Raw genomic sequence first — 27,348 nt, forward strand, 5'->3', positions numbered from 1 at the left:
TCAGTGGGCTGCTGCTGCACTAGACTTATTATTATACTCACTACTTTTATTTTCTTTACCTTTCTGGCCATTTCATGTAGCATGATCTGATTATATTACAGATAAAATAGTTTCTGGCGAAATTATAGACTTTTAGAAAATTACATCATTCGTGATAGTTAAAACGAATATATCATTATCTTTGCTCTTTTCAAGTATGTATTGCCTGCTTGATTAAATCACTGATTTTATTACAAGCATTTGGCTTTTGTCCCTGGACATGTGCACTTTGCTCTTTGTTGCCACGTTTTAACTGTTTTGATTTAAATTCTCAACCATGCCGTCACAGTTTGTAGGCGAATAGGAATGACGTATGGGGATAGGCTATTACGCTACACGAAGTAGGCTACAGTAAAGGTTTAAATCAAAAGTCCAGCTACACAATTAGGTCTATGTTTCCGCTATCAGTAATTTTTTTATGTTGTTTTAAACATCTAGATTAAAACTGTTCAAACTTGATTTATTTTTTTATTTTTTTCCAAATTCAAGTTTCAGACAAAAATTTCAATATTGCCATAGAAAGTTGTCATGTGTGTTTTAAATTGTAAAAATGTTGATTAAAAACAGGCATATATGGGTTAATATAGCCTAATAAATAAAAATGTGACATTTTTATTTTTCCTTTTTTGCTGATTCATGAATTGTTTTGTCTATCATAATTGTTTTCCTGTTAGCTGAGCCTAATCTGTTTGCTTAGTATGCTTACCGCCCATACAGTGCGACAACGTGCCCCGCTATCAGGATATTTTTTCACAAAATGAGTGCACGCACGCACGCACACACACACAGGCACATGTAAATACACTTACACATCCATGCAAAAACACAAACACAAACAATTTGACATGTTGGACATGCAGTTCTGCTGTTCAGCAGGTCAAACACTGTTTAACCAAGCAGACATTCTCTGCTGAGGGCCTCTTGGGAAAATAAACAAACACTGATCCGTTTGGAAGTAACAAAGCCCTGGAGAATAGATTTCCTTTGACAGATTTCCTTCTTCTAGTGCATAAAGCAAAACATGACTGCTGTATTTTCCATTCCTACAGGTCACTTCCACACAATTAAACTCGATGACAGTCCTTAAGTGCTCCTGTCTGCTACCTTGAGCATAAAAAAAACCTTCTCCCATGAGGGAAAAAAAACCCCGGTGAATTGATTGCGACAAAAGGTCATTTTGTTGATGGCTGTTCATTGTTTCACTGACCCATGCCTTAAGAAAACATGTATTTCCTGTCATATGTGACGATAGCTGTTGGATTCTGTTCAGACCAACAACATGAAAAAGTAGTTTTGAAAAGATGTGGGTTTCTTAGAACACATTTTGTTGTATTGAAGTTTTCTTTGTCCACAAAATATTCTTGAAACGTTGATGGGTAGGACAATTCATAAACATTTTGTCACAACTTAATTACAGTATGCAGTCGTTCTAGAAAATGGAACTTAATTGTATCCCCTTGTGTTGAGACTGTAATACATTAATCATGTTTTTTGACGAGTGAACTTGAACAGTGGAATTAGCAGCATGATTTGCATGGAACTGGAGTGGGAGAGTTCTGTGTTATTTTGCATATGTTTTAGTAAAGGGAAATAATTGTTAGTGTTTTGGGTTCATTTATGTTGAAAATTAAGGAACATTTGTCATGTTGTAGTTTTTGTGGTTACCTTTGTGGAGAATACCGGAGCTTAGCTTGTGGGCTAATTAATATTGACTATTTTAAAAAAGCTAGTTTTACAGTTTTAGCAGTATCTGTTAGCTTGCTACCATGTGTCATTGTTAGCAATTAGCTGAAAAAGTCTAATTTTAGAAAGGTTTACTGAATTCAGTTAGCTTTTTGCTCTAAAAGTTGTGTGTTTGAATGGACTTAAAGTCCATGTGAACTGGAAGTTGCAAACGACTTTTCTCTAGTGTTGTGACGCATTTCCGAGTGAAACAGAATATTGAACAGAGGGCAGAGTTTTACTTCAGCGCTCCTCCTCTCCATCTCTCGCCCATAGCAGAGTAACGGTTTGAGGGGAGTGGTTAAGCGTTTAAGCAACCCAAGCCGTCAAACCTACGTTATCAGAAAAAGAACCATTCCAGACCGGATGTAACTTTTCAGACTTTGATTAAAGATAACCACGCCAAACAATTTTTTTCTGTGTATTAAGTAAATAGGGTCAATTTTGATTTCATGCCGACTTTAAACAAGCTTCAAGTAGCTAATTGTGTTTTCATAAGTTCATTGAGCAAACTGATTTTTAAATGTACATCACCAAGAAAGAGAGCTTGCTAATCTTTTGCCATTTACTTAATATTGGCCCTTCGATTTTTTTTTTGGACCAATTTAGAATTTTTAGTTGTGGGAAAAATACTAGTTAACTGACTTTTTCTTATTTAGGGTCAAAAACATTCTTGCAAAGTATTTACACTCTGATGTGTTGTAAAATCTGGGATTATATGAAGAAACAGGAAAAACTGAGACAGACTAAATCCAGAAGACCTGCGGTAACTGTGAAGAAAACTACCTGCAAAGCTACCTGAAAAACACGTGTACAAAAGCTGTTTTAATGGTGGACGCAAAGGGTGGTCACACCAAATATTGATTTGATTAAGTTAATAGAAGTTAATTTATAAATCAAATATATTTATGACATTATTTTTGAAAGTATCCTCGCTTTACAGTATTTTTACACAAGTGCCTAAAAGTTTTCACAGTACTGAAGATTTGCAGGTAGGTTTCTTCAAGTGTCTTGGAGACGTTGCTGCAGTTTCTCTGGATTTAGTCTCTCTCAGCTTTTTCTGTTTCTTCATTTAATCCCAGATGGTGGGATTAAACTCGATGATGGTGAGATCAGATATCCGCGTGGAGCACCGGCTGTTGTCGTCGCTCATCCCGAGATGGTCCTCACTGCAGAACACGAAATCCAGGGGGAGGAGTTGGATCCAGATCCAACTCCTCCCACCTTACATATACCTAAACCTACCCATCTCCACCCCCTGATCCCTAAACCCACCCCTAAACCTACCCATCTCCACCCCCTGATCCCTAAACCCACCCCTAAACCTACCAATCTCCACCCCTTAGATCTGGATCCAACTCTGCCCCCTGGATCTCGTGTACTGCAGTGAGGTGCTACTGCTCATCCGCCTCTCCCACCTCCACTGCAGTGTTCAGCAAGTCCGTCAGTGTGGTGTGGTTCAGCCTCAGGTCTTCCGGTCACCAGCTTTGACCAAGCAAGTGGATCCCCCGACTCCGCCTCCAGCCGTTGGGTCCACCTTGGCTCCTCCCTCCCTTGGACCATACGGCTCCACCAGACTCCCTCGTTCCTCAGGCTCCATGTCAGCCATCACCCTGCCTGCGCCACAGACTCTCCACCCCTTCGGCTCCAGCGGGCTCTGCCTTCCCTCCAGCTACTCCGTGGTCCTCAGTCGCACCGGCTCTGCCTCAGTCCTCAGTCACTCTGGCTCGGATGCTAGTCGCTGCGGCTCCGCCATGGCCTCCTGGACCATCGGTGTCGGCCGTCCCAATCTGCTCTTTGTCTGTGCCCTGTGCTCCACTTCCTCCACTTCGCGTCGGGGTCCTGATCAGCCTGTCGGGGTTGTATTCGCTATAACAACCGCCTTGCTCTACATTATCCCTTACTTAATGAATCCTTTTGAGATTGATTTAATGCTAGATGTTTTGCTGTAAATTACGGACATAGCATCTGAGGACTATAATTCTCATTGTTTAATAAATACAATGCTGTTTATCCTATTACTGCTATGCTGATGACACACAACTCTACCTCTCATTCCAGCCTGATGATCCGACGGTAGCCGCTCCCATCTCAGCCTGCCTGACAGACATTTCTAGCTGGATGAAGGACCACCACCTTCAACTAAACCTTGCGAAGACAGAGCTACTTTTAATCGCGGCTAACCCAGCACTTCATCACAACTTCACCATTCAGCTAGGCTTGTCATCCATAACTCCATCAAGATCAGCCAGGAACCTTGGAGTTGTAATTGATGACCAATTAAACTTCACAGACCACATTGCTAGCACTGCCCGGTCATGCAGATTTGCCTTGTACAACATCAGAAGGATCAGCCCTTCCTATCAGACCATGCTACACAACTCCTTGTTCAGGCGCTTGTTCTATCCAGACTGGACTATTGTAATGCTCTCCTGGCTGGTCTCCCAGCTTGCACTGTCAAACCTCTGCAACTGATCCAGAATGCTGCAGCTAGAGTGGTCTTCAACAAGCCGAAGAGAGCACACGTCACTCCTCTCCTCACAAAATGGTTGGCGGTTGCCGCTCGCATCAAATTCAAGTCACTGACGTTTGCCTACAGAACAACCACTGGCACTGCTCCCTTGTACCTAAACTCATTACTTCAGACTTATGTGCCATCCAGAAACTTGCGCTCTGCAAGCGAGCGACGTCTTGTGGTGCCATCTCAAAGAGGCACAAAATCTCTCTCTCGGACCTTTACCATGACTGTTCCCTGCTGGTGGAATGATCTGCCTAACTCAACCAGAGCTGCTGAGTCCGTAGCCATTTTTAAGAAACTGCTGAAGACGTATATTTTTCGGCAGCACTTGATCCAGTAATATTAACACTTTCTCCTCTATTCTATCTTAAAAAAAAAAAAAAATTTATTGCGTTAGATTGAACTTCGAAGGGTCATAGCACTTACATACTGTTGTCCTACTGCTAGTTTAATTGCTTCTATTGTTCTCATTTGTAAGTCGCTTTGGATAAAAGCATCTGCTAAATGAATAAATGTAAATGTATTGTTTATTGTTTATACAATAGTATTAATATTCACAGTTTATGAAAACATTAAATACATTTGTTTGTTAATTCTGTTAAAGGCTATTTGTTAAAGGTTTGCTTTTAACTTTTTTTGGTGTGTTTTTTTATGTATGTGATTTTTTTGTGAATTTTACTGAATTCAATTAAGATTAAATTTGAATGATCGTACCCAGATTTCGAACTTAATAAGACTGATAAATTGCAGCTGGTGTTGTGTTGAGTCAGGAAGTGGTGTTGTGTTTATCAAAAGCAATATGAGGAGAACTATTAATAGTCACTCAGTTAGAGACAGACTGATGGTGCTGTAATCCAGAAGCTTCTATGGGAAAACACAAACTCTCAACAGAAGAAACCACTGGTGTGCAGTCTGGTCACAACCTAGGCTACGACCTCACATACCACAGCAGCCCACAGGCTCCAGCCAAGTTCAACACTTGAGTGAGTTTAAAAAGAAGCATAGGAAGGGAGCATGAAAGGGGTATAGAAAAATTTGAAATGTTCAATTTTACAATCCCTTGGGTTTATATTCTTAGTCTGTGAAAATTTGCCTTCCCAGTCATGTCATTTTTACCAGGGCGTAATCCTTCCCCATCAGACTCCTATCCCAAACAAAGGAAATGCTGAATGCTTTATAAGCCTGAATATATAGTTATAACTCTGAATATATAAATGTAAATCGGAATATAAAGTTACAAATCTGAGTATATAAATGTAAATCGGAATATAGTTACAAATCTGAGTGTATAAATGTAAATCCTGAATAGTTATAACTCTGAATATGTAAATCTGAATATATAGTTGGTAACTCTGAATATGTAAATCTGAATATGCAGTTAAAAATCTGAATATATAACTCTGAATATACAAATGTAAATCTAGATAAAAGTCAGAATATATAAATTCTTCCTATCACCACAGAAACAGCATTTTTGCCGTGATGAAGACCACTGATGTCAGTTTTTTTTTAATACAAACCCTGTTTTGTGAAGACTATTGCACGGATAGGACCATAAATGTCTTCTGCTCCCTACCCTTGAGCCCCTTCACTCTTCAGACGTTCACAGCCACCACCCTTGTGTTTAACAGACAATAGCCCCTCTCATAAAAGCAGACAACTCCAGAAAAACATTCCCCAGCATCCAGAATGGAAAGAATGACCTCTTTCCTTCTTCCTTCCTGTCGTTGAAGGAAAATCAGGGTTTTTTCCACCACTTCAAGAAAGCAAGACAATGTATGCTAATCATTCTGATGCATTATCATCAGTCAAATCACAACCCATTTTCTATTGTAAGTTACAACAGGATTTGAACTCTTCATTCAGTCATGTGAATGGTTCTAATTGCAGAACACATTGTGTTAAGCAGAGCATGTCAAACATGATCCACCTTTAATGGACTGAGAAGAGAGACGTGCCCCATAAGCTTGTCTAAATTTTGTATTTATCTGGTCTTTAAACATGTTTATACAGAGGCATGTTACAACATAGCGATAATTCACATAACGATAGTCCTTAAAAATGGTTTTCATTTAGTGAATACCACAGTTGTATTTCTTTCTCTACATGTTAAAACCAGTTGATCTTACATGAAATCAGAGCGTGACTTACATACACTCCAAACCCAGAATGGTACTTTAGCCTCACTTAAAATGCATGAATTTCTTTACTTTTTTTTAGATCTATCGGTCTAGATTGATGTATAAAAAAATAGGCAGCTGACTTGTTGCCTCGCTGCCTTATCAGGCAATGACTTGGCAGCATTTGTGCACGAAGGTATCACAAAACTGACTTCGGACAGACTTCTGAGGCAGCGTAATGGTTTAAGGATCTACAGCAAAATAGAGCACGCTTTGGTGATAAGCAAATATTCAATTACTACAATAGTAATTTCTCGCTAAGTGATATCAGAAGTGGAAACCGTTGGCCAAAAAAGTACATTTACACACAAAATGACCACAAACCGCATTTCTTTTGGCACAACTGTCACAGAATGTGAAGCACATAATTTCTATAATTTTTATGGTAGGTTTATTTTAACGGATAGAGACAGAATGTCAACCAAAAAATTCAGATAAACACATTATATATAGGTTGTAAATTGATTAGCATTTGATCGAGTGAAATTTGTATTTGATCCCCTACCAACCATCAAGAATTCTGCCTCCCACAGATTGGTCATGTGCCCCTATGTAACACAGATTAGTCCTGTCACTTTAAGAAAGTACTCCTAATGTCGTGATGTCAGTGGACACCTGTCCACAGAATCTGTATCTTCCATTCCAACCTCTCCACCAGCATGGGCGATACCAAAGAGCTATAGAATCAAAAGCACAAAGCTGCTGTGCACATCCCAAACACCCAGTTTGGGCTCAGGTGCAGGACAACTAAGTGATATAAACAAAAATAAAGAAGTGTGAAGTCCGCACACTGATATTAACTGCTTCCAAAAATGGATTTATTTTTTTAAAAAAGGCAACGTTTCAACCCTCAGGTCTTCATCAGGCACAACATCAATGTAAAGTGAAATCAACTTTAAATAGACACAGGTGATCACCCTAATTGGTCATGTGACAAATACAGATCATGTGACAAGTTCAGAACATGTGACAAGTACAGATCATGTGACCTGAAAAAAAAAGTCAACCGATAATATAAGTCACTTTAAAAAAAGGCTTAATATCAAAATCCTCATTCAACCCTGAAGGTGACTAAGTACTTAAGGTGTAGATCCAAAAACATTCCCTCTGTAATAATTTCTTATCATAATCTCCTCCTCTTGAGGGTTTTATGACCTTTTCTATATATTGCAAAACGCTGACGTTATGACCTACTTGTCTAAAATGAGACGCTATAGGATTACGCATATCTCCAGTCCTAATGTTGCTGCTATGTTCACTAATGCGAGTATGCAATTGTCTGGACGTTTTACCCACGTTTTACCCGATACCAAAGAGCTGTAAAACGTCAGGGACCAGATTGTAGACCTGCACAAGGCTGGAATGGGCTACAAGACCGTGAGCAAGAAGCTTGGTGAGAAGGAGACTTTTGTTGGTGTGATTATTCAGAAATAGAATAAATAAAAAATTAAACATCAATCGCCCTCTGTCTGGAGCTCCATGCTCATGAGAAAGGTGAGGGATCAGCCCAGAACTACACGGGAGGAGCTTGTTAATGATCTCAAGGCAGTTGGGACCACAGTCCACAGTCACCAAGCAAACCATTGGTAACACACTACGCCGCAATGAATTGAAATCCAAGTTTGCCAATGAACATCCAATGATTCAGAGAAGGCTTGGGAGGAAGTGGTGTGGTCAGATAAGACCAAAATTGAGCTCTTTGGCATCAACTCAACTCGCCGTGTTTGGAGGGAGAGAAATGCTGACTATGACCCCGAGAACACCATCCCTGCGGTCAAGCACGGGGGTGGAAACATTATGCTCTGTGACTGTGTCTCTGCTAAGGGTACAGGACAACTTCACTCTATTGAGGGGCTGATGGACGAGGCCATGTACTGTCAAATATTGGACGAGAACCTCCTTCCTTCAGCCAAAACACTGAAGATGGGTCATGGATGGGTCTTCCAGCATGACAATGACCCAAAACATTTCGCCAAGGCCACAAAGGAGTGGCTCAAGAAGAAGAAGCACATTAAGGTCTTGGAGTGGCCTAGCCAGTCTCCAGACCTTAATCCTATAGAAAATCTGTGGGGGGAGCTAAAATTTTGAGTTGCCAAGCGACAGCCAAGAAACCTTAAGGATTTAGAGAGTATCTGTACAGAGGAGTGGACCAAAATCCCTCCAGAGATGAGTATAAACCTGGTGACCAACTACAAGAAACGTCTTACATCTGAGGTTGCCAATAAAGGTTTCTCCACCAAGTAAGGCATGTTTTGCTTGGGGATCAAATACTTATTTCACTTACTGAAATCCGGTTTATAACCTTTATATAATTTTTTGGTTGATATTCTGTCTCTATCAGTTAAAATAAACATACCATAAAAATGATAGAACCTTCATTTCTTTGTAAGTGGGCGAACTTACAAAATCAGCAGGGGATCAAATAATTATTTCCCTTACTGTATGCTAGCCTGGTCTTACCAGACTCTCGTACATTTCATTTGTACAGAGAGTCTGGCCTCTCTCCTTTGACAAGCATTAACTTCCTTGTAGGCGGGTACTCTGTTGAAGTTTAAACTATTGGATCTGCCCAGAGTCACTATGGATTTGTCATAACCAATCGCTAACGTTTGGTTGTGACGAAACTTCAACTCAAACTAGCGCACGACCTCAATGTCATCGCACTCAGCCATTCCCTCTGTTCGCTGATTGAACCTGTAAAAAATTGACCGGAGAAACCCCAAGAATACACCACAAAACCAGACGACGTACTGAAGGAAAATTAAAATTGAGCGGAAGTAGAGGGCGGAGCCAGGCTAACTGCCTTCAAAAATTCGATTGGATGAAGGTACAGGAAGTGACGCTAACACTGGATTCAGACGTGCCTTGATGCCTTTCTACCTTTGAATAATGCATCCTCTGAAGGCAGCATTTTTCAGCTTTCGGATGCAGCCATTGACTTTAAATATGTCCCACTAATTTTTGACAAGCAGGGAGTGTGCAAATCATTTACTTAATGCCAACAAGTTATCTTTTGAACAGTATCTATAGTTTTAACTGTAATTAAACTAAAACTTTTTTTTGTGAAATGCTTTGTTTGAAAAATGCATTTGTTCTTTCTCGAAATAGTGCCATTGGTTTGATATTATGTTATCTGCAGTTTCATTAATTTTAAGTGATTCTATTCTATTCTATTCTATTCTATTCTATTCTATTCTATTCTATTCTATTCTATTCTATTCTATTCTATTCTATTCTATTCTATTCTGTTCTATGAGATTAGCCTTAAAACAACCAAATTAATTGGAATTTGACAACTTGTCACAGATCTTGTACAAAATTTGACTTTGATATATGAAGTGATATAAAATGTGACCAACTGAATTTGCATCTCTTGTTTTTAGTCAGCAGAGCACCGCCACACTCTCCTACAGGTGTGCAAACAAACATTACCAGAGGTTGCCAGAACACAGCTGTCAACATCATACTCACAAATTACAGCCAACAACTTATATATTACTTTGACGAATGCTGCCTTCACTATATTATTTTATACTGAGCTTTCAACCGAAAAAAAATGTTTATGTCAAAAGAGATTTGACTGGGTGGTCATGTGAGGGGATAAACCATGTGAAATTGATTCTTGACTGTAGTCCCACAGGAAATCTTCAGCCTATTTTCAAATACATATTCCTTGGTTTGTCTTGTAATTAGTTCTCAGCAGTAGATCATTGGATGGATGATCAGATTACAGACTCTCTGAATCTGATTTTCATTCACTAATGGTAGACAGTTCAAATAAAGTCAATTTAGAAACTATTTAAAAAGCCAACTAAAAGGCTCATTATCAAGAACAATAGCATTTATAATGACTGTTGATAAATATAGAAAGCACTGATAAAGACTTCAGGCTCCATCGACTGAATAAATATCAGATTTATTGCTCACCCATTTAGATTGCATGTCAAAAAAATATAGGCCAGAAACTTCAGTGGTGGTAATTCAAACTTAAATCAAAGTGGTGCTTCTTACCCTCTTGTTTCATGTATAGGGTAAATACAATAAAAATACATGAAGGCTATAGGCTACACACAATCTGATATCACTTGGAAACCTTTATTTGAAAAACAACTTATTTCAAAACAGATTTACAACATATTACACTTCTTATTCTTTATTCATTTTTTTAAAATAAACTTTTCATTTAAAATACTAAAGTCCTGACAGAATACTTACAGTATAAATAATTTGCCTAAATAATTAGTTTTTTCCCCCTGATTGTTACCGCTTTGTTCTCAAGACTTTACATATTGTTCCCCTATGAAAAAAAAAAAAAAAAAAAAAAACACAACTAATATTGCCATTTGGCATGTAAGTGACTTACCAATATTGTTCAAGCTAAATGAGAAGCTGCATCACGTTTTGTCCTTTTTTGTTTCTCTTGCATGGCTTCCTCCTCCTCTTGTTCCTCTTCTTCTTTTTCTATCATTCCATTGATTAGCCTAATCTTAAAAAGGAGTATTTTGCTATTCTGTATTATTAAAAGAAAATACAGTATACCCAGAAATGTTCTCATAATTTACTCATCTTTTCGCTACCGACCAACTGTCACCAGCGAGTGCATGAGAGTCGGCTTGGCTTCGGCTTGGTGAAGCTTCAAGCGTTCATTGCGTCCTCGCGGGAGTTAGATGCGATAGTCTGTGCATTCACAGAGATTATTTATTTTTCTAAAAACTTTTGTTTGTGTTAATCTGAAGAAGGAAATTCATATACTTCTCGGATGACATGAGGGTAAAAGATGAGTAAATGGTGAGGACATTTCTGTACTGTAGGCTATTTTCTTTTAACACATAATAGGCCTACAGAATAGCAAGAGACATGGGATTCCTTCTTAAGATTCATCAGTGGAAAGAAAGAAAAAGAAGAAGAGGAACAAGAGGAGGAGGAAACCAAGCAAGAGAAACAAAGTGTTGTAAATCCGTTTTGAAATAAGTTGTTTTTCAAATAAAGTTTTCCAAGTGATATCAGATTGTGTGTATACATGTGTTTTTATTGTACTTACCCTGCTACATGAAACAAGTGGGTAAGAAGCACCACTTTAATTTACGGCCCACAATGTCATACTTACACTGTAACTACATGAAACAAGAGTATATTTACCCAGCATTTAAAAAAAAAAAAGTTGCAATAGTTTTACTTGCCTTGAAACAACTTAATCAGTGCACCTTTGCAATAAAAACAAATTAGCCTACTTTATAAATGCACTGGTAATTTAAAAAAAGCCTTTATGCATTTGTACACTATTATTACAAAAAGGTGCAGTGTATGTAGCCTACTCGCTAAATTGCTCCCAAAAGTAAGATTGTATTATAGTATAAGTACCCCGTAGTTCTAAAATATTTACAGTATAAATAATTTGCCTAAATAATTTGTTTTTCCCCCTGGTTGTTACCGCTTTGTTCTCAAGACTTTACATATTGTTCCCTACTTACACGTAAGTACTTTATAGGTACACTGTAATTACCGAAAGTTACACTGTAATTTCATTTTACTGTAATTACGCAGTACTTTCCGGGCTGTAATCTAAAGTGTTTTATATAAAATTAATTACCATGAATATAATCAAATGGAATATATTCATATGAATATTAAGTATATCAATATGAATATTCTTTAGTCTAAATAAATTAAAAATTAAATAAAATGTACTCATTGTAAATGCTACAAGTAGCCTACATTTAGAAATCACAACATTATACTGCATGTATATTAATTTGGAAAATTATTTATGATTTTAAAGATCTAAATATAGGTGAAAAAAGCCTATACCAATAAGCAATATCAAATTTCAGCCAATATGAATTTTTTTTTATTTTTTAAACACAACTAATATTGCCATTTGGCATGTAAGTGACTTACCAATATTGTTCAAGCTAAATGAGAAGCTGCATCACAAAGTCAAGGGAGTGTTGGAATTGTAGCACGAGTCAACATAAAACAACCCTGAAAACAAAAAGTATGGTTAAAGCAGAAGTTTTGGAATAGCAAAATTAAAGTCCTGACCTTAACCCAACAGAAATGTTGTGGAAGAACTTGCAGAAAGCAGTTTATGCAGGGAGACTGACAACATCACTGAATTGAAGCAGTGTTTGAAAATGAATGGGTCAAATTCTTTCAAGCTGACGTGAAATGTAGCCTATGCAGAAATATGAAAAATGCTGAAGGGTTCACAAACTTTATACATACAGTTTCCAGAAAAATACATGTATAAGTTGATATGACAAGCATATTAACGATTTAAACCGTGACTATTGCTCATGTCCGTGTTTCATGTGCGTTAGTGTTGCAGTGTGGCACGTAGGGCGCAGCCCAGCCCACTAGGTTCCTCCCACTCATCTCTCAGCACTTCACGCGCTCTCTGTGCAAACATCTGCCCTCTCTGATGATCTACAGGACACTTCAGCTCTCCAGCGCGCACAATCTCCTTACATCAAACCTCGGATCAGCAAGACATGGCCCTCCGTTATATCGCGCCCTTGGTCGTGGGACTGATCGTCCTCACGTGCAAAAGTAAGTCAAAGTTTCAATTGTGCGGGAAAGTTTACAACATAAATTGCTAGATGCTTTCATCGTTCATGATAATTTAATGAGAACATTGTAGGCTACATGTAATGCATTCACAATGCATGCTGCATCTGGGGTGTTAAAAGCTCAACTATTCAAATTCTTAGGATGATTGTAATTTAAACCAATGGTGTTCAAAAGCAAATTAATTTATGCTTCAGATCATAAACAAGGTTACATAATACTTCAGTGATTATTATTATGTTATATAAATGTAAAGTTTGCAAATACGTTGCAAGAAATGATTCAACAAAATGTGAACATCATTACCAACACCCCACATGCAGGTTTGAATTTAAAAGAAAGTAAAATTATTTTTCTGATTTCAACTTAAGCAGTCTTTAGTGAGTATTGAGTATTTCACCTTGATGTTCTTTGGCCAAAAATGTGAAATTAACTTTAATGATTTAACTTTAAAAGCATTTCATTTATTTATAGATTTTTAAATGTTATTTAATTATTAAACAGTTTTTTGGAGGTTGAATTTTTTTTACATTGTAACACCTCATTTTTATGCATTTTAATTTATTAGTTAAAGACACCGTGTTACTTATGACTTATGGATAAAACAATGTTATTGTAGCATTATGGATAAGCGGGAGCCTGATGTGAGGAGATGTTCTTAACTGGAGGAACAGTCCGAAGTGAAAGGAGTTTTGTGGCAGACACAGTAGCAGGTCTATGTCATTGCCTTCACGCGGTCTGTGGTTAGATAACCTTCAGGTTTTTTTTAAGACTGTGTATCACGAGATTATCTAATTTGTCACTGGATCACTGGATCATAGCTTGCAGATGTGTTTTGGAGCTGTGTTGAATAGCTATATGATGGAGTGGCCTACTACTACAATTTTGTAGTGAGGATGTGAGGATCGACAAGGAAAGGAAGGAACTGCATCCCCATCAGTGGTGTTTTCTTTGTTCAGGAGCATCTGTTAAGGGACGTTTTAAGTTTTTAGTCATACATTGTTTCCCTCACCCTTTTATCTCCCCATCTGTGCTGAACTTCCTCACTATTTCTTATTTTTTACTTATTCTTTTGGGTAATTATCCTCTCTTCCTTTGACCACTATTCTTGCTTTTCCTTGTTGTGCTGACCTCCTGTTTCAGCCGCCTGCTTTCCTCCTCCTCGACTTCCTTTCCTCCACACCTTTAGGGTTCTGACTTAATCTGTAGTGAAGCTCATCATCACATCCTTCAGCCTTTTAACTGTTGCTGACTTAGAAACGGACACTGATAATTAGTCTGTGAGTTACACAATATAAAATATAGTTTGTGAGTTAGTCACAAACTGATGTGGTCAAATCTGACTAGGTGCTTTAATGTACAATTTTCACTATTTCCTGTAATTTGTTAAAAAAACTAAACAAAATAAGAGCAACATTATTTCATTTTTTTGACAGAGAAAACATATTTTGTAAGAAAATAGACTTAAAACACTCTTTCAGGACATCGCTAACTGCTTTACGTTATCTGCTTTTCCAGAAACAACAAGGGCAAATATACAACAAGATTAGTCGTCTAAAATAAATGGATTAGGTCTGTTCTGGTGCATTTGATTTTATCTGTGTAATATTATCCATAACTGTTCCCAGTTATTGTAAATGTGCAGCACTTATTGCCTCTGCAGCATTTGATCTCTTTAAATAATTAGATGATCAAAACTAACTATTGATTATTTAGGATATAGTTTGGACCATTTTAGAGTTATTATTCCAAGTTGGTTGAATCCATCATTAGCACATTATTAAAGAGAATGCATGAGATAAAATAGCCCATATATTCAGAAATGTTTATTAGACAACAATAAATTAGACTACTTTGTGTTAACATGTTCTCTTTTATGTGGTGCCGAAATTCCAATTGTGTTTGCTGGTGTTTTGCAGCTGTCTTGTTCTGTGTCAGATTCCGGGGAGTTGAACATGCTTTGTATGAAGTGCATACAGTGAACAAAGCTTTAGTGATGCTTTGAAGAGATGCCTCCCTCTCTGAGTCACTGAAAGACTTAGGATCTCAACATTTTAGCACATAAAGAAACAAATTGTAATTCTTGACACCATCCAATTAAGGGTTAAAGCCCATTTTCTATCTCAGGGCTATGTCAAAGACATGTCTTACAAAGACATGTAGTAAAACAGTCAATGGCTTTGTATGTAATTATATATCGGATACAAAGAAGTAAGGATGTCTTAAGCATGCTAGCGGTGCTAAAATTGTCTTTGAAGTTTTAGCTCCAACACTCATGTAAGTCAGTTATATAGAATATATATTTAGTTATTTAGTTATTATACATTAGTCAGAATATGTTTAAATTGTTGTCTTGAGATTGAATGGGTGGTGTTAGTAATACTAGTCAACATTAAAGCTACTTGAAGAAACACAAGATTTGCAATGTTTCTTTGTAAAATGTCAAATGGTAAAACATGATACTACTGTTCAAATGTTTGGAGTCAGAAAGATTTTCTAAATGTTTTTTTTGGAAGAAGTCTCTAATGCTCATTTACTTGATGAAAAATACAGTAATAGTAATATCGTGAATAATATTACAATTTAAAATGATTTTAATATATTTTAAAATGTAATTTATTCCTGTGATTTTTCAGCATCATTACTCCAGTCTTCAGTGTCACATGATCCTTCAGAAAGCATTCTTTAAAATTCAAATATGCGTATTTGCTGCTGAAGAAAGAAAACTTGTGCTCCTTAATATTTTTGTGGAAACCGTAATACATTATTCGATTCTTTGATGAATAGAAAGCTCAAAAGAACAGTATTTATTTGATATACAATGCTTGTATCAATCTAAAAGTCTGTCATTTTGACCAAATTAATCCTAAACCATTAAATAGCATGTGCCTATATTCTAAACAAAATGTAGAAAAGTAAAAGGCACATGTTTTTAATTTTTATGACATGGTGCTCTGAAATACTTGTTTGTTATTATTGAGTCTTCGTTGTCATCCATGGCAAAGCTGAATATCATTCCCCTCATCTGGATAAATGAAACTGCCGCTACATCTCTCGTATCACTCTGCGGACTCACACTCCTTTGTTTGATACAAACTGCCGCCATCTTGCATCTCTGTTATTGGTCCAGAGATTTACAACTCTCAAGGTCCTGTACGTCATAAAGCATGTTTATTCCAAACAGAAGGTTGTTCAGGGAAGTTTTATTTCATTTATTCCAGTCTGCGAGGTTAAAAAAGTAAACTGTGCCATTACCACTTCAGATATGACCGTATCCTCTGTCTGAGCTTTTTGTGTTCATCACATGTCATTAGTGATGATTACTGCACGCTTTGCATTCAGTGTGTGCTACAGTATTTGTTGTTGATGAGAGAGAGGCATTCTGGGTCTGAGCCCTAGTTTATTTGAGTGATGGATAGCAGCTGACCACCCATTAGTGTTCAATCACTGTGCTCAACTGAGAGTCGTTTCCCCTTCATACCGCTCTCTGTTTCTGCTCAGACTATAGATGTTCTCTAGTGTGGCCTCTTGCCACTCGGTTTCCAGGAATGATCTGTATGCTTATATTACTCATGAATATGCATTACTTTTCCGGTCTATCCATATCTATGCTCTAAATATTGGTCCTTATAACAGAAGAAGAAACCTGCGTATGAAATTCTCTGTCTATCGGTGTTGTATAAATATGTGTCTGGGTAATGCAGTGTTGTTGAGATTAAACTGAGACAATCCAGATCTCTGCTAGCATAAAAATCCCTGCACTCTTGTTAAACTATTGCTATATAAACTGAAGTTTGAAGGCTTGGCTTGTTTTCAGGAAAAGTCCTTATTGCATTTGACAAGCTTGTTTCCCATTTTTTGTAGTTTTATGAGGAGACGCATTTAATAAAATTAATGGGTTTTTGTCATTTTTCAGTGTTTTTATGTTAGTTGAAATACTTCAACAATTAACAAAACAAGTACATTTTCTCCCAAAAATGTGGCCTTACCCAAACATTATTCTGTTTGTTTGATCATCCCGACCAGCCCAAGAAATGCTCAACCAATTGTGTGAGTTTGCGACAACTATATCTTTTTTGGCCAACCAGTGGCAGACTGGCGAAGTGTTCTGGAAACCTGTTTGAAAACAATATTTTTTTTGAGTGACATTATTGGAATAGAAATTAAACATAATTTTTTATATTATATTTATTTGCTTTAATTTAAAAGCAATCAGCTATGTCTTTGAATTTTAAACATGTTAATGTCCAGCATGACAACAGATCAAGATAATTGTGACTTTAAACTCTTTCCTAAGGATGGTAGATGGTATTGAACTCTGTAATTGAACAGTGAGATCAGAGGCTCCACAATTCCTTTGCAGCTGGATTTATTAATGTTTGATTCCTTGGAGCTTAATCATTTCCAAATAAGCGTATTTTATTTTTCTGCCTCCATTAGATACTGCACAATTTATAATGTTTCAAGCATTGCAAAAGTTTTTAATTTTAAATTAGGGCAATGTGTAAAACTGGTTTGTGAAAAATTATATCAAAACTGGAAAGTGTGGTATGTGTTGTTGGATATCATCATATGAGCTGTGTGTGGAGGGCTTTCCAGAATTAAATATTATCATTAGCAGTTATTCAGGATGTCAAATGAAAATCTGCTTTGGAATAAGAAGTCTTGTGCCGCAGATTTACCTCTACAGTTTTAAACACACAGATGGTCTGTTTGGAAAGAATTGTCAACTGTCTGGTTGAAATGTGCTCTTTTATTATATTTAGTTCCCATTCACTGGGGGTCACATGTATAGTGATATTTTAAATAATGAAAATGAAAATCAGTATTTTTGTTTCCCAAATCAGTATCATTTAAAATATAAACTTGAGATTCACTTGATTAGCACAGCAAATAAACCTCACGATGTCACGAAAAAATTACACTTTTACAATAAGGTTCCATTTGTTAACAGTTAACAACATAGTTAAACATAACCTAACAATGAAAAATACTTGTAAAGCACTTAGTGTAGTTGATTCTTCTTAGATTAGTCTTAGTTTATGTTCATTTCAACATTCACTAATACATTCAAATTAAAAGTATCTGTATTATTTATTAATTAAATTTTAGCTAACATTAACTATGAACAATTATATCGTTATTAACTAACGTTAACAACGATTATTAAATATGTAGTGCTCATTATCAATTTAGTTAATGCATTAAATGGCACCTTATGTTGTGACCCAAAACATATGCTCTCTAAAACAAGCCTTAATATCTATGCAGTTTTATCTTGCAAATTTGATCATATTAAGGATGTTTAGATATCTTGACTCAAAAACAAGACTTAAATACTGATGAAGAGATTTGTTTGCAGTGTAGCTAAAGCTGTTTAATGTCACCAGCACCGACTAGATCTGTGGACAGTGGACACATTCCCAAACTGCTTTCAAACAGGTCCCAGCAAACAGCTGCTCACACCTGGCATTCAAACAATCACAGAACGTGCTCAAGTTCAGGTTTCAGAAAGCGAGTCCACCCCACCCCCACAACGCCGCCTCTCTCGCTGTGTGTCACAGCTATATGATTCAAACACAGAGTCTGCATTACTTCCAGACTAATTTCCTTTTATGACCAGCACATACTCATGGCAAACTTATCTGATTGTTTGGGAATGTGGTTGATAATAACTATGAATGGTCAAGCTCATTATACATTGTCATGCAGTGCATAAAGTCATATTCATATGGTCTGGTCTGGTGGATCACATAACTTCAGAGGTTAGTCCCATAATAGAGAGTGTCAATCACTGTCTACTTAGATGAGACTCATAGACAATAGTTTTCATTTAGGATTATTAGAAAATCAAAAGCTCTCATTAACTGACTATTATTTCTCACACATCGTAATAAAACAAAGAAACCTAAGATTGTTGCGTTAGATGTAGAAATATATAACATTAATTTCTGACAAGTGGTAACTTTGTGGCAGCGCTGAAATATTTCCTGATGGAACAGGCACATGTGGGCTGGAAAAAGAGCCCTGCTGGCCAGTTTGTCTAAAAGTAAACCTCTATATGTTCGCATTTCAGATCTGTAGAACAAGCTAGAAGCTACAGTTTTAACCCTGGATTTTGAGACATAATTCATTTTCAACAAATCTGTGAAATTGTGCAATTGTTTGCAAGGTTAATTTAACAGTAAAGATCTATGAAAATGAATTTACATTAGCGTTTGAAAGTTTGTGGTTGTACGATTTTGTTTTGCATTCAAAAGCATGAGGTCTCTCATGCTTCAAAGCTGCATTTATTTGATACAAATGCAGTAAAAACAGTAATGTTGTGAAATATTTTTGCTATTTAACACAACTGTTTTCTATTTTAATTATATTTTAATATATTTTAAAATGTAATTTAGGTGTAATTTTCAGCAGCCATTACTGCAGTCTTCAGTGTCACATGATCCTTCATAAATCCCTCTGATATGCTGATTTTCTAAAGTAACATTTATTATTATTATCATTGTTGAAAAGAGTTGAAAGCGGTAGAGTATACAGTAGTTTATATAAATGCATTATTTGATGTTTTTTTTTTTTTATAAATGTTGTATCCCTGTTCATAATTTGAACTTCTGCCAACACTTCAGTGCATGATGAACGAATAATGAATGTATAGACAATACATTCTCTCAATCTTTGTTCAACACACTCTAACTTTGCATTATTGATAACATGACGCAAGACAGATGGAAGATTTCTGTCACTTCCGTTTCTGAACCTGACCACACTAACTGTCTACTTAAAAACAAAGAACGAATTTTGAGGTTTTTTTAAATCATAGGAAAGTCAATTTTAAAGATTGAAGGGTTTAAGAGACAACAGGTTCCATCTGCAGGTCTTTCTTAAAGGGATAGTTCATGCATATTTAAATTTAACTCATATGTTTTACTTTCATCTGTGGAAGATGAGAAGTTTAGCAGAATGTCCGAGCTGCTCTCTTCCATTCGAGTGGATGGTGATTGCGGCCTGTTACGCTCCAAAAAAGTCGAAAAGCATAATACCATTCTATATTGTACTATATTCCAAGTCTTCTGAAGCTAGAAAATAGATTTGCGTAAGTAGTAGTTATTCACTGAAAATAATGCTGCTTGACAGCCGTGGTTACCATTCACTTTCATTATATGGAAAAGAGCAGACTGGACAATCTCAAGAAGACAGAAATTCATACGGGTTTTGAAAGACATGGGTCAGCAAATGATGAAAAAACTATTCCTGAGAGAATAACGTCACTTCCTGTCCGGATTTAGTCCAAAAATTATGCCCAGTTTAATTCATTCTCCAGAACATTTGCTGTACTTTGAGGACATGAGATGCATAATGGTTAGAGGAAACAGTATTGTGGTCTGAAGACAGAACTCTTCAATTTGCAAAAGTCGTTTGGGCCCACAGTCCTGCCCGCTGGGAACGCAGTCGGCCTGAATGCGGCTCTTGTTCTGCAGGACTGGAGGCTGTGTCGAGGCCTCAGAGGAACTGCACTCTGCTCAGCTCTGGCCATGTGCCACAGTCTAACTGCTTCTAACATTCTGCTTCTGCTGGCTACTTTAACTCAATAAGAACAAATCATGGTGGACTATATTTTTATAGATTTATAAAAGAATCTGAATGCTTATGGGAAAAATGAGTTTACTGCTGTTCTGTTTGCTAGACTTGACAATGAATAGGTCACAGTTCATGTGTCTGCAGTGGTTTGTCATTTCAAATGGATCTAAGTTGTATTAATGGATCAATTTACATCAATAATGTTTGCAGATGTGGCATGAAGTTAAAAATTTCATGCCATTTAGATCGGTGGTTTGACACTTTGGGTGGCGTAGAGGCTGCAGGGCATGATACGTCATTCATTGTACATCAGTCTTGAGTTTGTTTGGAGTTCATTCAGAATATTTTGTTGGCAAGTAATATTTTAAAATGTATACTTAAGAAATCAAAATATTTTCATGGCATGGCCGAATGATTTTAAACAGAACCGCAGTGCAGTTTTGGAGAACATCAGTTTGTCAGCATACAAATCCAGAGCCCAAACTATTTTTATGTTTGTAAATCATGTTCTGTTGAATTTGCTGTCTCACGTGCAGCTGAGAGTCACTGTGAGCTTAGAGACAGATTTTAGCAGCCTTGGTTTAATGCTCAATCTGAAGGCTGCATCATGGCAGCAGTTAAATAAACTGGCATTGTGATTTGCCTCATTTTTGTGGTCTTCTGAAACTATTTAGCCATTATGTGCTCTTAAAATAGCGCCCTGGATCATCTTGTGCTGGAGATAGGGATGGAAATTACGAGTCGTGGATGTGGATGGCCAGAGGGTGATTGTCCTCTGAATGGAGTTATTGTCTTTCAACAGCTCTTAAAATGTGAAACACACACACAACTGTATATTTAATTACTAATAATCACATGGAAATGAATCTGTAATTAAAGCTCCCTTTAAACACCTAGAGATCTGTCTTAAGAAACCTAATAAGTGAATAAACTGGAATGTACTATACTTACAATGGATTTGCAATTGACTTAAGAATGTTGCTAAGCTAACAGTAAAGCCCTATTCCTATTTGTTTTACAGGGGTACATGTAGTGATGTAATTTTACCACAGGACATCTGTATTATGAAAGGCCAATATGAAATAAATCTCAGTCAAACTAGCAGAAGTGGGGGGGGGGGGGGGGGGTACCTTGATTTACGCACCGCTGTCACCTCTCTGTCTCATGTGTGTATTACGTTGCTTCCTGATATCACGTGCGCAAAAACACACACACAGTTTGAAGTGCATTAATTTAAAAAAAAACTAAAAAAACACACACGCACACACACACAACAGTTTGGTCCGATCGATCGATTTATTAATTAAATTCTGATTGAATTCTGTTGGTAGGCACTTACCTAAAGCTATAAGAAGTTTCTGACAAGTGCTTTTTTTGCCACAGACTTGTCCCTCCGTCTGAATGCTGTTTCAAGTGCCTCCATACTTGAAAAACGTATTTTAATCAGAAAATGACAGAATGTTTATGTACATATTTACATCGTGTCAATTCGCACGGGATTAGTATTACCTGAGGTAATTTTTCCGGACCTTTTTACAGACGGGAAACGTCGCCGTAATCTTTACTAACGTTGGTCAATGGCTATTTCAGTTGCCACAAAATAGCAACGCGCCAACAATGCACCTGAACATACCTCGTTTTCAGACCAGCACCCCCATGGGCGAACAGATGGGCGCAAATACATTTGCTATTTAAACAACGTGGTGCATGACGTGAAAATGATAACTGCGTCGGGCTAAAACTAGCAACAAACACTTGCACTGCGCCTGGTGCCGAGTGTATGATATGGCCCTCTGTGTTTGAAACCCACATTTAAGTCATGATTATTATATTCACTGAAATAATACATGCCATGACATGTCTGTGCCATTGTGTTCAAAGCAGTTTCTTAATCTAAGAACCAACACACATCATTGGTTGAGCCTTACGTTGACCACTGTCAGATCGCTCAAACAAACAGAGCAATGGTTTAGAGCCACAGTGTTTACACTCTTCTGGGATATCAGCCAATGAATGGCTTACTTATAGTTGTTTTCACCTTAAACTGGGGTAGGAGAAAGTGTTTAACAAACTTTTGCTTGAATGGCCACAGCAGCTCTGACATCATCTTAAGACAGAAATTCTTTTGAAATCAGTTTTTATTTGATTATACAGAAGTCTTTTCGATAAACACATTAGTGAGATGTGGAGGAGGACAGCTGAGGAGGATTTCAGGCTCAAAGACCTTCATAATCATAACACATGAAAAGCTAAGTTAAAGAGCTCGGCCATGTGATCTGATTTTAGAAAACAGGCCCCCGTCTGTCTCTGAAAGCAGGCAAAATATATGTCAAAAGTGTTGGTTGATATGCTTGGTTTGCTGTTATGATGAGAAATCTGATCATATCAGTATAAAAACAGCAAGATTTTTCAGTCTGATATAGTCACCCAGAGTCACATCTGTCAGTCTATAGCCATTAACCTATAAGTTGATTGAATTTTTTGCTGATATATGCATTTGAAATTGTGAGTCTTTCTCTTCCAGGAAAATGGACCAAAAATATGAATGACTCATCCTACACAGATTTTTGACAAATGAAATGCTCTTTATAAATGATGTCTCTCCCCCCAATATCTGCCACTGACTAGCATTAACACATAGCAAATCATGTTAACCAAAGCCTATTATCTTTTTTTAAGGGATGAGCTCTTTGATATATCCTGAAATGTTCTGTTTCATTGTAAATACGTCAACACTCAGGATAGAAAACTGCATTCATCAAGTCCTTTCATGGGCTCTTTACAGGCACAGTAGACTAATTTATGAGGCTCCCAACCTTGTAACCTCTGTCATACAGACCCCTCCGTGTTCTCAGCGGATTCATGACCTGAGAAATAGTTTTGTCATTGTGGATCCTACATATATCCTGATTTGGTGCAGGCGTGCCTAATTTCTGTAGAATGGTGCCTCCTTTCCCACTTGCAAGTGAAACAGACACTTGTGGGGTTAGTTGCTGATGACAGAGCGTGAATTGTGGAGCGTCTGGCTTGTGGGACAGAGGGTGCTCCATAATAGTCATCTTATCCCAGCCATCATATGGCCAGAGATGCCAGACATTCCTCAGAGACTTCCCTCACCGTTTCACTGCTCCCCCTTATAGAGTCTTGTGTCCCTAGTTCTTCGTTCTGGACCTTTGCCATAAGTGAAAGTTTTCCCCAGCCATACATACCACCACAAATCCCTCTAGATGGTTCTTGACACAACATATAAAATCCTTATCCACTGGCACCTTCCCACCTTTTTGCTGTAAACCACAACCATTAACGTGTTTTCTAAAATTCACATCTGGCTTAGAAGGTCCTGCAACTTATTTCAATTCATTGTAACCTCTGTAACCTATACCGTTAAAAAGTTCTAAAAGAAATTAATACTTTTATTCAGCAACGCAATATTTCACGGCAGCCATCTTTCTGGGTGGGCAAATGCCACTCTGGCCATTGTGTGGTCTCATGTTACCCCATTTGTTAGATCAAAGCAGGTGAAATGTCTTACAGTCTTTTTGTGGCAGTACTGTAAATTTGGGTTTATGGTGTCAGTAGCTTAAGGCCATTGTTTTAATTGATACTGTAGCTTTAAGAAAGATTTTCTTACCATCATAATATTAAATACGCTGCAAACATGCTGTCGTTAAGATAAAAACGTCTTGATTTTCAGTTCAAACACTCCATATAAGTCTGTTTGTGATTGTGGACTTCCTTCCATCTTGTAGCCCCCGGGACCTTTTACAGTCTTGCACGGGATCCATTTGCATCCATGTAGCGAAGCAGGTTGTAAACTGCCCAGCCTTTGAAGGCCTTCAGCTATTAGCTAGTGAACAGGGATAGATGTTCCTCAGGGAGCTGATGTTGACAAGGAAAAGCGGATTCTTCTCATCCTTCATTTATGCAACTTAATAATTGATGGTGTTTCCTGAAACACACATCTCTGCTGATCACAAACGTCTAAGAAGCCTTTTACCGTCTGACCATCTCCTCCTCAGGCAGACACAACAGCTCACTGTCTTGAGCCAACAGGAATGTGCTGTTTGAATCAATGGATCGCTTGGCATGAAGACGAGAATGACGTCATGATCACCTCCAATTTGAGAGCTTTGTAAAGGGACAAACTACCAATTTGACATTATGCTTGTCTATTGAGAATGGCTTGGCAAGAGCTCATAGTTATTCTTATAATATTGCATTGCTGAATTGCTGCAGACTCTCCAGTCTCCAATAGTAAACTGAGGTTTCTGTGTTTAAACAAATGTGGGTCCAGTAGATCACACTTGGGACATACAAAAATATTTTTGAAAGCATTTGGCCATTCCTTCAACTATGGGCACGTTTGGCCCTGTAGACTTTTAGAAAATAAACTTTCTTAAAACGCTTTTCACACTCACTAGTTTATTTAATGTGTCCATTAGCAGGAAGTAATTTTTTTCTAAAAGTAATCAAAATTCCCACCACATCTCAAATCAGCCTTATGTGGTGGAAATGATGGCGACTGAAACCATTTTTGTAAGATGTACGACATCATAGCAACTTTTCTAAATACACCTAATTAATATTGTCACACTTTCATTTTTTTTTTAATAGTTTTGATAAAAATCAAACCCTGGGACATGGAATATGAAGAGTACATCTGTTGTCTATTTCTGTTTCAAAGCCCCTAGGATCTAAGTTTTCTCCCGGACAGTCCAGTTCTCTCTGTGATCTTCTGTTTAGATAATTCTGGCCTTCAGAATATGAGACTTCCACTTTTTCTGTCATCACAACATTCCATTTCTGGAGATTAAAAGATGTTTAACCTAACAAACATTTCTTTTTTATCTATTTTATTTTCTATCCCGCATACTTGTGTCACAAGGTAAATGCCGGGCTTTTGGCACGCTGGGAGGCTTGTGAAGCAGGACCCAACATCGTGCCAATTTCCAGTACACCAAAAAAGGAATGGGCCGCTCTCTAGCGCTCCGTCACGTCGGGATACCGGCTATCTTTAGAGCTTAGATCTGCTCAACCAATGAGAGATCTCCATCGCATATCCCATTCTTCTCAGGGCAAGTCATCACAATCATTGCAGCATGAATAATGTCCTGCTGCTTGTTCCCATACCCCAGAAATCAGCAGCTATTTTTGCTTTCCCCAAGCATGCAGTGAGCATGATCCGTCCGAGACGTGGGAAAAAAGGACGGAGGGGAAGTGGAGGTTCATGGGAGGATGCTTGGGGGAAAGTCAACAGAGATCATTGCAAATACACTCCAGAGACGAAGTCCATTTGTTATGATTGTTGAGTTTTTGTGTGCGTTTGTGTGAGTGTGTTTGTGAGCTCAGACAGATGCTTTTTGTACATCAATCAAGACTAACATTTTTAAGTGCACCGTTTATTCGTATAAATCTTCAAGGTTGTCGCGGGGTGGGGGGGGTGGGGGGGGGGGCAGGCTGACGTTCCATGTTGTGGGTTGCTGGTGTGTGTGTGTGACGCTCTGGGAGTGAGACGGAGTTTAACAGCTGCTTTTGTGTGTGTTATCTCTCCACTTGAGAGTAATAATAAAACACTCAGACAACGGTTATAGTACGGTGTGCTTTTCCAAGGTCACATTAGCTCCAGCTTAGTCACTGTAAGATTTTGGGCTTATAAATAGTGATTATGTTCTCATTACTTTAATCTCACCATAAAACTGCTTTAAAGATCTTGCGATAACATAAAAAGCTTTGTATTGCATTTGGCTCAGGCTCAGGCTGCTCTTCTTAAAGCTTTCCAACACTCTGTCCATGTCATTCAGCAGCCCAGGCTGAAGTACAGGAACTTCATTCGAAACCCATTAAAGCCTTTTAAAACTCTGAACCTCAGGTCAAGGCAATAATTAGCTGGGAAGCATAGAAGTGCCGTTTGTGCTTTAATAGGAAGTGCTCTTCTTCAGAGCACACCTGTCTCTTTACTCTGATGTTTGACTGACAGCATGCGGAGGTCTATATATACTGTATACCAACAACCCGACTTTCATGCTCATAATAAAAGGTTGCTATATTGCTTTTATGGCTTGTCCTAAAGAAAAGCTCACCTTTGTTAGGTTAGCTGAATGATGGAACTATATGAATTTACATAAACAATGACTGCGTCCCATTCAGAATAATACAGAGAATTTGTGCATCTCAAATTATTTAACATTGAAAATGGTATGCTAAAAGTGGATGTTTTATTTTATTGTTTTAACTGTATGCTTTTTTGGCTAATATTACCTATCAGATCTTTCTGAAAAGTTGCCACTGTGTTGTTAATAAATCGAAAAGTTAAGTAATAGTGCATTTAGGGTAATATAGTTAGCTAAATAATAATAATATCATTTTAATTAATAAACATTATGAAAGTAAAAAATATATGTTGCAGAGCTCTTTTTTGTGTGTTATATTAAACATTAATAATAATTCAAACAGAAAACAGAATTTGGCCCTACTTAATAAATGTGAAATGTTTATTAAATCATCAACATAAATACAGATTTTTTTCAAGATTTACAAATTTCAATTACTTCCAATAAAAAAAAGTAAAATTCCAACAAATGAAATTGAATAATCCTTACATATTTTGAATTAAGAATTTTAAATGAGGAAAATAAACTAGATCTTAATAAAACATTTTGTCCAAATCTTAAACTTAAATATATATATAAAAAAATATATAATAATATAATAATATTTATATATATATATATATATATATAT

At 37.2% G+C, this 27,348-nt stretch overlaps 1 protein-coding gene across 2 annotated transcripts in view; it reads left to right on the top strand.

Annotated features, from left to right (window-relative positions):
* Nucleotides 1-12,849: 12,849 nt before the first annotated feature.
* Nucleotides 12,850-27,348, top strand: part of mcamb (melanoma cell adhesion molecule b) — a 30,743-nt gene continuing 16,244 nt past the window's right edge. For both annotated transcript variants that reach the window (XM_079609342.1, XM_079609341.1), the window contains exon 1: nucleotides 12,850-13,008. In XM_079609342.1, coding sequence (XP_079465468.1) covers nucleotides 12,951-13,008 — 58 coding nt within the window. In that variant the 5' untranslated portion in view covers nucleotides 12,850-12,950. The remainder of the gene's footprint in view (nucleotides 13,009-27,348) is intronic.

This window comes from Phoxinus phoxinus (assembly GCF_949152265.1).
Source record: "Phoxinus phoxinus genome assembly, chromosome: 4".
Lineage (NCBI taxonomy): Eukaryota > Metazoa > Chordata > Actinopteri > Cypriniformes > Leuciscidae > Phoxinus > Phoxinus phoxinus.